Source organism: Apis mellifera, linkage group LG1 (genome assembly GCF_003254395.2).
Source record: "Apis mellifera strain DH4 linkage group LG1, Amel_HAv3.1, whole genome shotgun sequence".
Classification (NCBI taxonomy): domain Eukaryota; kingdom Metazoa; phylum Arthropoda; class Insecta; order Hymenoptera; family Apidae; genus Apis; species Apis mellifera.
The window spans coordinates 16,059,083-16,072,520 of NC_037638.1; the positions used below are offsets into that span (position 1 = coordinate 16,059,083).

The 13,438-nt window shown below is 36.5% G+C and overlaps 1 protein-coding gene across 1 annotated transcript; it reads left to right on the plus strand.

Moving 5' to 3' along the window:
• Positions 1-795: 795 nt before the first annotated feature.
• Positions 796-12,587, plus strand: LOC725495 (homeobox protein GBX-2). Its single transcript, XM_001121332.5, has 3 exons — positions 796-2,379; positions 3,575-3,880; positions 11,099-12,587. Exons 1-3 carry the CDS (start codon positions 2,103-2,105, stop codon positions 11,875-11,877), a joined length of 1,362 nt encoding a protein of 453 aa, XP_001121332.3. The 5' UTR covers positions 796-2,102; the 3' UTR covers positions 11,878-12,587.
• The last annotated feature ends 851 nt before the right edge of the window (positions 12,588-13,438 follow it).

Genomic DNA, 13,438 nt, shown 5'->3' on the forward strand with positions numbered 1-13,438 from the left:
TTTGCTCAACACAAGAATCAATCTTGCCTTGTAGACTCTGTAGAACTTTCCTCGACTTCGAGTTTGAATCCTTGAGAATTCTATTTAAGATATCCGAGACGAAGAGGATTTAGAAACGATAATTGAAGAGGGAAGGCTTTGAAACTTGTCCAAAGCTTTGTATTCATTCCCCTCTATATTTTTTTCCAAAGAAAATACTTATCAAATAATCTAATACAATCTCGTCATCAAAAATTTCTTAGTGCATGATTCGTCCTCTGTCATTCGCAACTTCTCAAATATTTCGATACATGTTTCTCTAGAACATAATAGATTTTCTACTCGAACGTTCTTCATCGCAATTTTATGATTTTCCTAACATTATATAGTAATAGATAATAATGAAAATAAGCAACGTGAGAATTTTCCAGACCGCTGTATCGAAGAAATATCAGAAATTTCTCGAGAAGAAAAACCGAGCCATCCCTATATAACTTTAACACAGGAACGATTTTGTCCGTCACAGGCGGCAATTAACGTTGAATCGATGCCAGACTATCCAGGGCCACGGTACGGGTGAAATTCATCCTTGGTCCAAGCTCGATCACGCCGGCGGATCGCGAGCGCGTAAGGACAAAAGTGGCTACGGCAGCAAGATGGCGGCCCACGGATCGGTAGGCGCGTCCGCGAATGCAGTTGGCTCGTTCAGCGACCAATCAGGGACGCGGCTAAACCGCGTCCGTGCGGTTACGCGGCCACGCCAGCTGCCACGCCGCCGCGAGTCGGCGCGTCACGGACGTGGTCCAGCAATTGAAATGCGGCTCGCCGCCGGCCGCCAGTTGCCCGTCGACTTGTGCCCCGTGCGGTCTTCTCCACGTGCTTTTTTTTTTCTCTCTCTCTCTACCTCTTCTCACCCCCTCTGATTCCTTTTGGCTCGCGTGTTTGGAAACGCGTACACACGCGTTTCTCCGGCACGGCGACGAAAAGGGGGAAGAGGTCCGCGTTTTAAATAAATCGTGCTTCTGAGTGCCGTTTCTGTTCTTTTGGTGATTCTGGAAACTTTTGGATATTGGGTATTGTTGGAGAATCGGATTGTTCCAGGACGAATGGAAGGTGTTGGCTGGAACGGAACTGTGATTCGGAGTGAGGAAGTGGAGGTTTTTCGAGAGGATGATCTGATCGGAAGATCTGGAGGGAAGGTGAAGATTTTTTTGTGAAGGAGAGAAGTAAGATTGGAGAACTTGGATTTTGTGATTTAATGGAAAGTTTTTCTCTGGGAATGAGTACTGCTAGCAAGGTGATTGAAATTCTACAAGGTGATACTTGGAATCTCGTGTATGAGGAACTGGAATTAATTATAGTGAGTTAAACTGCTGCCTTTGAGAGGAAGAATATGAGAATTTGATGTAGAACTGTTCAATTTCTATGTTATTTAAAGACTTTTAAGAACTAAGTAATCAAGAAGAAATTATATAAAAATTAAATATACGAAGATTAATTTAAAATATTCCACGAACTTAAATGTCATGGTATTGAACCATACTTAATAAAAGGAGTATATTTGTAATCAGTATCAAAAAATATGCACTTAACATGAATTTTAAAATCAGTATCTAGTAACAAAATTAAGATATACATGTATTATAGCGCAAGCGAGAAGATATATTTGTTAGAAATATACGTAATTTCACAGTAATGAAAATATTTTAATGATGGACTTATTGATGCACGCATAAAGCTTTTAATGTACGCATGATTATAAAACTGGCTGTTACAAAATAACGGTATTATTTAAATAATTCAATTTTAATGAAACTTTTCCACCAAGAAGCCTCGTTAGAATTCATTAATTCACTTTTAATGGAGCAATAAATATTCATATCGAATTTTATAATCATAAAACCACTTCAAAGCGATTCGATATCACTATTAAAATATAATTGGATAATAACTATTAAGAGACAATTATATATCGAATATTAAAAAAAAAAATATTACTTGTTATCATCTGATATTATGTAATTCAGAACATATCGGGGGAAGGAATCGTAACAATCGTCGAATCATGAGACGATAGATCGTTTATTGTCACGAAATTTCGAGAGAGAGAGAGAGAGAGAGAGATGGATTCCAACGTAGAGGAAACGGAATTGGACGTCGGATCGGCGACCGACGAGCTCGAATCTTCGATCGGAGACTCGAAATTGCAACGGCGACCAACACCGAAACCGTTCACGATCGAGAGTTTGATCGGTAATTGCGGCACACAGAAGGGAAATTGCGATTCAGGGAGTCAAGGAGAAAGGGTGAACGAAAACGAAGAGGATTCTGATCGAGACAGGGAATATCTTTATCAGAGACATTACTTGGCGACCGCGGCTGCCAGTGCACTTCCTCCTGGTTGGTTTGTGTTTCAAACTCGCATGCAAATTATTCCTTCTTCTTCTTCTCCTTGCAGAATATTGAAGAATTCCTGTAAAATATGTAGAATATGAAAAATATTGGAAAAATGTTAACATGTATTAATGACGTTTGTAAAATTATTAGAATTTTTTTAAATAGTCTTATCATTGCCTTAGTCATGCTAGCTATTATGATATAATGTAGCTGTATAAATTAAATTATGAATGCACAATCAACTATTGGGACATATCGTAATGTATAATAGATTATTTCTTTATCTTGCATAATTATATCGCGTGGTGGGATCAATTATTCTGATTTTTCTATTCATTCATTTTCTGTTAAACATTTAAATATATTAATTATATTATATTTCTTAATTATTCTCGTTATATATAAATTTATAAAATTTTATTCATTTTCGTATTTACACGCGAAATGTATATTTTATTCAAAATAGATGAAATTTTAATATCAAATTATTAGAATAAAATTACTTATTTGATGTACATATCATTGTATCTGTATTAATTTATTTAATTCCTTAAAAGTATCGAGAAATGGAGAAAATATTTATCATTTATAGAAATATATTATTTAAAATATATTCGATTTATATATATATATATATATATATATATATATATATATATATATAAATTTATAGAATATGAAATAAAATACAAATTTCATCAATTAATTATCCATTACATATATTCTACAACCTCGTTTTCATTCTGAATCTTGTAATTACCGGATGTAGCATGCATAATTTAATCCGTGAACGCCCTACTTTTTCCGGGGAATGAAGTTTACTTAAAATAAATTTCTCTGAACGTCATCTTAAGAATGTAATAAGCTTCAGATTTATACGACATTGCAATTTTCATAGATCAGTTTTTTAAAAATAAATCGTCGCGGATAAAAATCAAAATAATATTTCATCGTGACATTTGATTCCCTACGATATTCATAGAAACTATTATCTTCGTTGATATCTTCGTATCAAAATAACGATACTCTAAATCTTACGCGATAAACCGTACATTATTTATTAAAAAGCAGTTATGGAAAAAATATAATAAAATGATAAAATTAATATTAAGCTCTGTTCACAAATTGTGTATAATTTATCCGAGTATATTAATTTCTTTAGAGCGAATATTAATCGATTGATTTTTCGTGGTTCCAGGTTTCGGAGTGCCGCTCGGTTTGTACGGTGCATGGCTACCGATGCGGATGTACGGTAGCGGCGGGACTTCCGGTGTCCCAATGTTACCAGCGCACACCTCCGCCAGTTATCCGTCTCATCAGGATCTTTATCAGAATCGGTTGTCGCAACATCTCGGCCCGAATCACCTTCAAGGCGCGGCTTATCCGACCCCTTGTCACCGTGGTTCAAATAATCGTGGCTCGACCAGTTTCACGGATAGCGAGGACGATGGTAGTATCGATTCACCGGCATCACCCGCTCACGATCTTTCTAAATCGAGACACGGTAAGTTAAATAAAATAGAATTTGCGTAAAATGAATTTTTTTCTTTTCAGAATAAGTAATTCTTCGAACGATTTTTAACAAGCTAGATTTAGATTACAAATTTAATTTTTTCACGCGTTACCCATTGTTTTCGACTTGTGATTTTTGAATTAGATAAATATTGTATGACGATGATGATGTAACGTCACGTTACGCGAAGCACGATAGGTGCTCAGGATTGAACATCTTCGATTCTTCGATGGTTTATTAACCACTGCACCGGGACGTGCAAACGGGATCGTGAAATACCTATTTATTTATATTCTGCTATTAACTTACAGCCATCGGTAATTCTATATTCGAGGCACGGGCGAGCTCTATACCATAGCTCGATGTCTGACGGTTGTTAGTGTTAACAGGATGCGGGAGTGATCGTTTCAATTATTTCTAGGACTGACGAAACACGATAGCAATTAGCAATTGAACGATCGATGAGAATCTTATTAGAACGATGGTAAATCCGGTTTACAAGAACGAATGACGTTTCCTTCCATGCATTCAATTACTTTGGTTTCATGACGCTTTAGAAAATCATTAGATATTCATTGGCACATTCAACGTATCTCTCTACTCGCACTTTATAAAATTGCAAAAAGATCGATCATCCTAGAACAGTTTTATTAACAGTTTAAAAAAAATTCCTACGAATTTTTCTCGTACGTAGATTTTTCATTCGATTTCACGGAAAAATACGTACGACAAATTATCGATCGGATCGAAGAAATTTCCGAACGTCGCCCTTCTGTTCGGGGAACAGGGGTTCTTCGTCGAATGTTCGCCCGGCGTTTGAAATTCGGCCAGGATTCACCGAGTACCGTATCACGTACTTAAGCGCGTGTGCGTACGGAATTTTACAGATGTGTGCGAGCTGTATGAGATTTGACTTTGGGACGCTATAATTTATGCACGCTTCTGTGGATCTCGGGCCCTTTGCCGGCTTCGATCGTGGCGACTGCGATCGTAGTCGAGGATACGCTCCTGGAATCCTTAAACGATCCATCGCGATTTTTTTCGATTCGCGTTTCTCGCCTCTGACACAGATGGCGCTTTCCTTTTTGCTTGCCCTCCTGCGTCGAGGGAAGGAAAAGGCGATGGAAATTTTTGAATTTCATTCGTCGCTTGTCATTTTTTGTACTTCCTCCTCCTTCCTTTCTCTTCCTAATTTGACAGAGATTATATTATTTAAAATTGTAAAAAATAATTCATGAAAGGATAAGTACCTTTTTCGGATATCTGTTGACTAAATCGAGGATTATAATTGCTCCAAAGAGCATTATTCGAGTTAATGAACTCTGATCACGAATCAACGAAGTCACGTAATACGTTGCTTGCTTACTAATCACTTTTCGTTCCCATTTCGTCCAATTTATTATCCCTTTCCTTCTCTGAAATGAACACTGCATGGAATGATCGAAGAACCACCGGCGCAAATTAATTTAACCCTCGGTTAACTCGTTAATTAGAATGACCTCCATGATATGATATCACAATTATAATTGGACGCTTATGCAAATCTATACAAATATCTTCCTTAAACAATTTTCCATCACAACTAGAGTTCCTCCACATTCGAATTAAATTTGGAAAATTAATATATTCCTTACATTCTGCAAATTAAAATAATACTATTAATTTAGAACAAATTTTACTATCATACAAGTTCTACCAAGTATCCAAATTAAAACTATAACTCGAAGCAATAATATCCAAAGAAAATTCGATATTTCTTACGTTCCTCTCGAAGGGTCGAGAAACGCAATTGCCTAATTGTTTCGAACAGGTCCGTAATGGGTCGCGACGGTTGTTCGGGCGAAGCCGCGATGAAGGGGAGGCCGATGTGTTCGATGGAAAGTCGAAACTCGCCGATCACGTATTTCCGAAGGCGGCGCGGGGGCGAACGGACGATCGACGAAGTCGCGCGCATTTATTCGTGGCCGATCACTTTTTATTGATGTACCGCCGACCGAGGCGATTTCGTATGCGCAACGAAATGGCTTCGAGGAATCTGTCATCGGTCATTTATGACGCACCGTGCCGAACCGGTGTGCCGATCGTTACGACGAACACGCCGATCGAGAGACGTATCGCCCTCTCTATTCTTAGCCCCCCGTACATCGGAAACGATCCACCTGAATCGTTTTCTCCTGGTTCTGTGCTCCCGTCGGTTTTATCGTTTTATGCCTTTTTTTTTCTCTTCTTTTCTTTTTTTTCTCTCTGTCTCTCTCTTGTCGCCATTGTATATAAAGAGGTTTCAATGGAGGAAGTTCTTCTACTGTGATCGAACCGCCTCGAATGTATTTACGTTCGTGACATGTGTATGAGTCTCTGTCTGAGGTTAAACTGGTTATAATTCCTCTCTCTTTCCGTCTCGTAATATTTTGTTTATCATTTAGTTTGTATCATTGGAGAAAATTTTGTAAGCTGATTGTAATAAATTGAGCGATATATAACAGAGAGAAGTTTTTGTAAATATGTGAGAAAGATTTTATGATTGAATTATGAATGAATTTTATTCAACATTTGTTTTTAGATTTTTTAACACATTTTCTAACCGATATTTCCAGTTTCATTCAACGAATTGTCACGTACATTTTATGTGATTTTCATTTAAGAGACGATCGATCATGTAATTCTATTTGCGTGGTGTCTGGACCGCTTTAAACGAACCGCGAGTCTTAAAACGGTTTCAATCTCGCTAATGAAATTTTTATCTAATTGTGTCATTTAGCTCGCAATAGATCGAATATATGAATGAATCCTGTTTCCGTTTGGAATTTTTCGAAGCAAAATTTTTATTTTTGTTTATCTGGGATTTTGTCAAATATATAGATAGATATATTTTTTCTTGAATTTAAAATAAATATCGGTCAAAATTCTATTTTTATTGAATTTTTACAAAGAATTTTATCAAATCACAGGATACGAAATGATTAAATGATAAAAGAATTTGTAAATTTTAATAAATCTATTTTTAATTATTTATATATAAATGGTATAAAGCTATTCACGAAGATTAAATGATAACAATTTTTAAGAATCTGTATATATCTGAAAATTCTTTATCAATTTCACTACTTTTTAATGGAATTTCCTTTCATTAAGGAAAATGATAGACATTGCATTGAAAAATTGACGCGGAAAATTAATTGTATTAAAGAAACGTTATGGATGAATAAAGTTATGAATATAAATAAAATAGTAAAATATATCGATCGTGAATTAAATGAAATTATCCAATGAATGACTATTTGATGGTAGTATGAATGAGATCTTTTAAATCATAGAGAATTTATAGAATCTTAAAGAATTCGTTTCATCTGATAAATGTTCGAAATGAATTGAAACGACGTGCATAATAATTTTTCAGAGATTGATGTATGAATTAATTCTCGTTCTAAATAGAAAAGTCGAGCAAAGATTTGACAAGTTTATTTTCTAATCTGATTCACACTTTTCTTCAATATTTTCGAGTTTTTCATTTCCCTTTAAATATTTATTTTGCTCTCGAGAAATAACGTGCACTTATGTGACAAGAATCGATTCAGAAATTTATTCTTCTTTTTAAAATATTGTTGAAAATCTTTTTTCCCCCTTTTATATTGAACGATTTAAATTTACCTACAATTTCTAAAATTTCTTGTATTGTATCTAAATTTTATATTAATTGAATTGATATAATGAGAAATTTCGAAAGAAATATTCATTTTTTACCTTGTTGGAAAAGATTTCTTTTCAGATTAAAGATTAAAATGAAAATAAACGCGGTTTCTGTGTCACTTCAATCACTTTTCGTTTCCATTAAGAATTTCTTACATTAACTTCATTGAATTTCAGCAATCAGCTTCACGATTTCGCTAAACGATTTCGTCTGCTCGTTAAATAGCATGATTTATTTAATAGCTATGTCAAATAATATTTAGTCGCATCGATCGGAAATTTAATTGACGTTAATCAAGATATCGATTAGGAAGCAAGAATTATGATGTCTATAAAGACTGAAATTTAATAAAACACGAAGAAATATAATCATTTCCAACTCGTTAAATTATATTTATAGATATTAATTGCAAAGAATCTTTCACCAACTTTTCGTTCGATCAATATTTTTTTATTATGGAGCAAAGCGAAAGCAGATTTTTTTTTTTCTGCTTTTCCAACAGAATCTCGATTTTTTTTTTTTTTTTTTTCTTATTCATTACCCATCGTGATCCCTATGGCGAGCAACACGGCAAAGGAGGGGTCGTCTTGCAGTGCTTCATTCCCAAGAAGAAACCAAATTCTGAGGAAAAAAAACTTGTCCAAGGGGAGCAGCAGCACGATCTGAATTGGACCCTTCGTTTAGTCGAACCAGTTAATGGCCTCGCAAAATAAAAAATTGGCTAAATACAGATCGTCCACATCGATTTATCGATACTTATTCATGATTGAATTAAAATCCAAATCGTCTAAGAATTTTTACAAATATAAAATTTATCGAAATATTAAAAAAATGCATGTAACTTCTGTTCTGTTTAATATTCGAGAACCAATTCACAGTAAAACTATCTTGTTAATAGGAAGTCTAATGAATAATCCATATCAAATGCATGGATATAACCTAGATATGTCCTGTGTGTGTGTGAATATTTAAAATATTTATAGCTTGATGATATCGTAATATCGACAGTATGAAATTTCTTTTCGAGGTATCGATTAAATGATATTGTTTCCAATTCTGATATCATCGATGCAATTTATTTATTTTCGGAAATGATGGAAATATATATATATATATTTCACATGTAAAGAAAAAATATATATATATATATAATGAAAATAATATCCAATACATTTTAGAAATTCAATGATTAAAAGAAAGGAAGAAAGAAAAAAGAATAATAGTAAAATAGAAAAAAAAAAAAATAGGATAATGAGTTAAAGGGAAATTTCCAAGTTTTAGAACGATAAAGCAATCGGTGGAACTGAATAAAAAGGCATCTTATTACATAACTAATTCTATTTCAAACCGTAAATACCGTGAACGTAGCATAAGATAATAGCTCGATGTCTTCTCTGTCATAAAACTCTCGAAATGATTACTTTACAATCGCAGAAGGGGTATTACAGTTTATCGAACTACGTTATAGCAGTGAGTTTCACTCGCTTTTAGGGGTAAAAAAGTAAAAAAAAAAAAAAAAAAGAAGAATAAAAAATTTTTTATCTATTATGGGCAAAATATGACAATTTCCATGCGATGATAGTGAAAAAAAAAAAAAAAAAAGAACTTAGGGAGATACATCTGTTTCCATTTTTCAAAACGTTCCCTCGACGAGAATATATCATAAAGATATAGTATACTTCCGTGAGTACAACGCCATTCCGACGGGTGCAGGAACCGGATCGAACCTCGAATTGGCGAATCGCCAATATCTTGGTGCATTCTAGCTAGTATAGACTTACTGTACTTACTGTGTTTCACTGCATATCATAGTGATAATCGCAGGCAATGAATTCTATAATTTTCAAATTGAAATAGAATATAATTATTAACAATTTTAACACGTTAAATATAAAATCGTTGCTTACCTTAAATGTAACTATCTCAATTTCAAATTCACTTTGAGAAGAAACAAACACATTGGAAATAAAAATTTCTAAACTTCATTTACATCTTCCATTCTATATCTATAATTTATCGAGAAAGAGTTATAAAAGAGTTCTCAACTCTTCGCCACCAATTTGAACAATTAAATTTAATAATGCGTGTTTAAATATCACCAACCCGCGTCAATTGATGCGCCAGATCCGATAGGTTAAATGTCGATAATTCCCAATTTCCTAAATATAGAACACGAGAGACGTCTTCTGGCATCGAGCAATTGCTCTATACAAAGTTAATGGCGCGGAATAGAGATGTAACGGTATCGTTTCAACGATCGATCAGGTCTTCGCGTATCGTATAAAATGTAAAGACCAAGACCATAGGGGACAACGCCCGAACGTTTGTCCACGGTGTGCATCGCGGTCTCGTCTCTCACGCGGAAGCGTATGGCCCATTCAATCGAAACTCTTTGAATTAATAAACGCACGGGTGCATCAAACTCACCTCTCTCCCCCCCTGGGTGAGAGGTAACTTCGTCGCAAAAACTTGATGTTGCACGTTGTATCGTATGCGCGGAACGGTCGTAAACAACGAAAATAAAAGAATAAAAGAAGGCGGAAGCTATAATCTCGACAACTTGTAAATGATTGTTGTACGAGTTGTTGCGAGTTTTCCACGATGGTTATTCATTTCTGGTCGTGATATCGATAATGGTCGATGATGGTCTCTTTGATTCGATATTGCTTGAGCTATGACAATATTAACAATTTTTTAACAGAAATTCGATCATGTTTCAAAATAGAATAATTAGTAGATTTATATAAATTATATAAATGCTGAACATTTTCAAGTATTCCTGTTTAATTGAGCTTTCAAAAAAGAATTAATAATCATAATAAACATAAAACTTCAATATATCCGTATTTTTATTTTTGTTTTATATCTCTCAAGTTTTGCGGTATTAAGTTGTTTGGTAAATAATATTTATAAAGAGTTTTGATATCTAAATAACGATTCGGAATAACCTATAGTCATCGACTAAAAAGTTTTATCAAGGCTTAAACACATTTCTTCCTAGAATTTCTCACTTCACCATTACCATTAGGTGGAAAGGAAACTTTTTCATTCGAGGCTCATTAATATTTTATTTGTACATCAACTAAAGTACATAAAACGCGGTGAAATAATAAAACAATACTTTGTTCGCCGCCGTTTACTATAAGTGGAGTGTTCAGCTTGCTCGTAAGGGACCGAGGGAAAAGAGAATAGAACACGTGGAAAATAACAGAGTCAGGAAGCGAAACTTCGATCGAGAGACATATCGCTTTATGGTCGAGGCAGTTGCATGTCCCGCATATTAAATCTTTTTCACCTCTTCTCAAACTGTATTGCTGTTAATTCCAATTAATTCCATCAAATGCAATTGCCTGGCTGCTCAACGATACCAATATCACGAACGATGAATCGTTTTTTCCAAGATTCTAATCATCACAACGTTAAACAAGATTACATTTTCCACCAGTGATTAAGAAACCTTCATCTAAATTCGCATATTTAAGAGATTAAATTTCTTCATCGTGCGTCCTCGTTGATTCCAGGTTCGGAAAATGGTCGCGCCTCGGCGGACAGCGAGGACGAAGGCGGGGGACTAAGCGTGACCGGCGAGGGTCACGACGCGACCGACACCATGTCCAGCAACGCGTCCAGCAACGTGAGCCCCGGGGGATCCCTAGAAAACGGCCAAGGCACGTCGACAAGCAACGGATCAAGCAACAACAACAGCAACAACAACAAGGCGAGACGAAGGCGAACGGCGTTCACCTCTGAACAATTATTGGAACTGGAGCGGGAGTTTCACGCGAAGAAATACCTAAGCCTCACCGAGAGATCTCACATCGCCCACGCGTTGAAATTGTCCGAGGTCCAGGTGAAAATCTGGTTCCAGAATCGGAGAGCCAAGTGGAAAAGAGTGAAGGCGGGGTTGAGCGGCGGTGGTGTCGGATCCGGGGCGAATAGCTTGGCGACGCCTGGCGTCTCGAACAGGCACAACGGCGCTGCCGGCCAGCATTCTGGGAACGGTACCAGGATCGTCGTTCCGATTCCTGTTCACGTCAGCAGACTAGCGGTCAGATCTCACCACCATCACTTGGAGAAGTGTGCCAGGCCGCCGAGAGTCAGGCCAACCGTCGAGAATCCCGCTTCCAGCTCCTCCTCGTCCGTTCTAGGAGACGCTCTTGGATTGGTTAATTCATCCATTAATCTGAACGGCCAGGTACAGGGTCCTTTGAGCAGCGGGGTCGGAATCGGAGTAGGTGTTGGACTGAGAGCCTTCACGGTTCCATCTCATCGCGGTGGACTTAGTTCTTCCGGCAGGTAGTGAAAGCTAAGAAGTGAATTGTGTCGATATTAATTGGGGATACGTGATGAGAATCGCGTAAGGTTTTTTTTTTTTTTGATTATTTACGAGGATGTTGGAAAGGAATTAATGTTGATAGGATTAAATCGTTGATTTGAAACGAATGAGCGAAAGGTTGTTGATGAATTATCGCTATATCGGGTTTGTGGAGTTGTATAGTGATCTGGATATTACTATGAGAGAATGAATTACGAGGAAGAATATCTTCGAACGATGGAAAAGTTGAAAAGGAAGAATATTGTACAAGTGATTTATTATGTTAATTTGAATAACGAAGTTCTTTGGAACCTGTGATGCCTTCGATTTCAACGAAGTATTATCTCTTCCATCGTTCTGATTCTCCCTCGTGATCCGTCGAAATTATTCCAAAATCGTCCAATATTTTCTACCACGATCGAGATCAACTTGTAAATAAGTGTACCCACCACTTGATGATTGAAAACGATGGTAATGTGTAAATAGCTTTCGCACAGCGTACTGCCTGGACTGTATTCTCCCTGGACAGGGGTCGTAAGTCGTACTTGTAGATAATTTCCTTACGTTTAAGCGAGTTCTGCTCCAGAACTAGTGGTGGCACGATAATATCGAATCGATCGAGCGTGCGATCATCGCAGTTGTGGGGCGAAAGTGTATATCGAGAAGGCAATAAAACGTGCGAATATCATGTGAAATATCGTGTTCATGTGAATACCATATCACTGATTCCCAGCTTTATATACGGCATCAACGATATTATAAAGTGTCTTCAAAGACACTTGTAATACGCGATGACTTTTCGAAATTTATATATTCGATTTATAAGTCACAACAATCTCAACATTTCCTTCTCTAAATTCCTTAAAATTACTTTAAAATAACAACTCGTTCTACTAATAAAAATAACACCTCGTGTTTCAATTAAAATGATAATTCAACAAAAGAACTTTTCTGATCCAATTCTTCTAATAAGATACAAAACTTCATTCACACGTTCTCCTCAAATATATTTGATAAATACCTTTTCTTACGAGAAGAGAGAAGAAAGAAAATCACTTTTATCCGCGCGAGAATCGACGAAAAGAAGCTACATCTGCCAAACTCTTGAAGAAATTCTTTTCAAGAATCCGACCTTTCAAGATTCTCGTGCCCACCTCGAGACAAATTAGCTGGCTGCACAATGCGCCAATGCATATCGACGAGCGGTTAGGTTGCACGGCTGAAAGTGGCATATGGGGTCACGCCTACGAGGCGTTCAAGGGAGGTGTGCATGGGGCCAGATTTTTTCCATGCTCTCTCTACGAAGCACGCGCCATAGTCTGCGAAAATACGCACCCCGCCTGCGGTGTGCAGCCTGCAATTTTCCACGTCAAGGTGATCCCATGGGAGACACCGATCTCGTTTGGGAGCCGACAAAAGCGAACCCAGCACCCCTTCGAGAAATCTGACTCGACGTAATTGTCAAAACAACTCGAAAATCGATTACGGAAGCGATTGGGGTAAGAAAAAAAAAAAAAGAAACGATGACACTGGAAGCTGATTTGTG

Coding starts and splice junctions, on each gene's coding strand:
- LOC725495 (XM_001121332.5), top strand. CDS start 2,103: ATGGATTCCAACGTAGAGGAAACGGAATTGGACGTCGGATCGGCGACC. Junction 2,380..3,574: donor TGCCAGTGCACTTCCTCCTG/GTTGGTTTGTGT, acceptor TCGTGGTTCCAG/GTTTCGGAGTGCCGCTCGGT. Junction 3,881..11,098: donor TCTTTCTAAATCGAGACACG/GTAAGTTAAATA, acceptor CGTTGATTCCAG/GTTCGGAAAATGGTCGCGCC.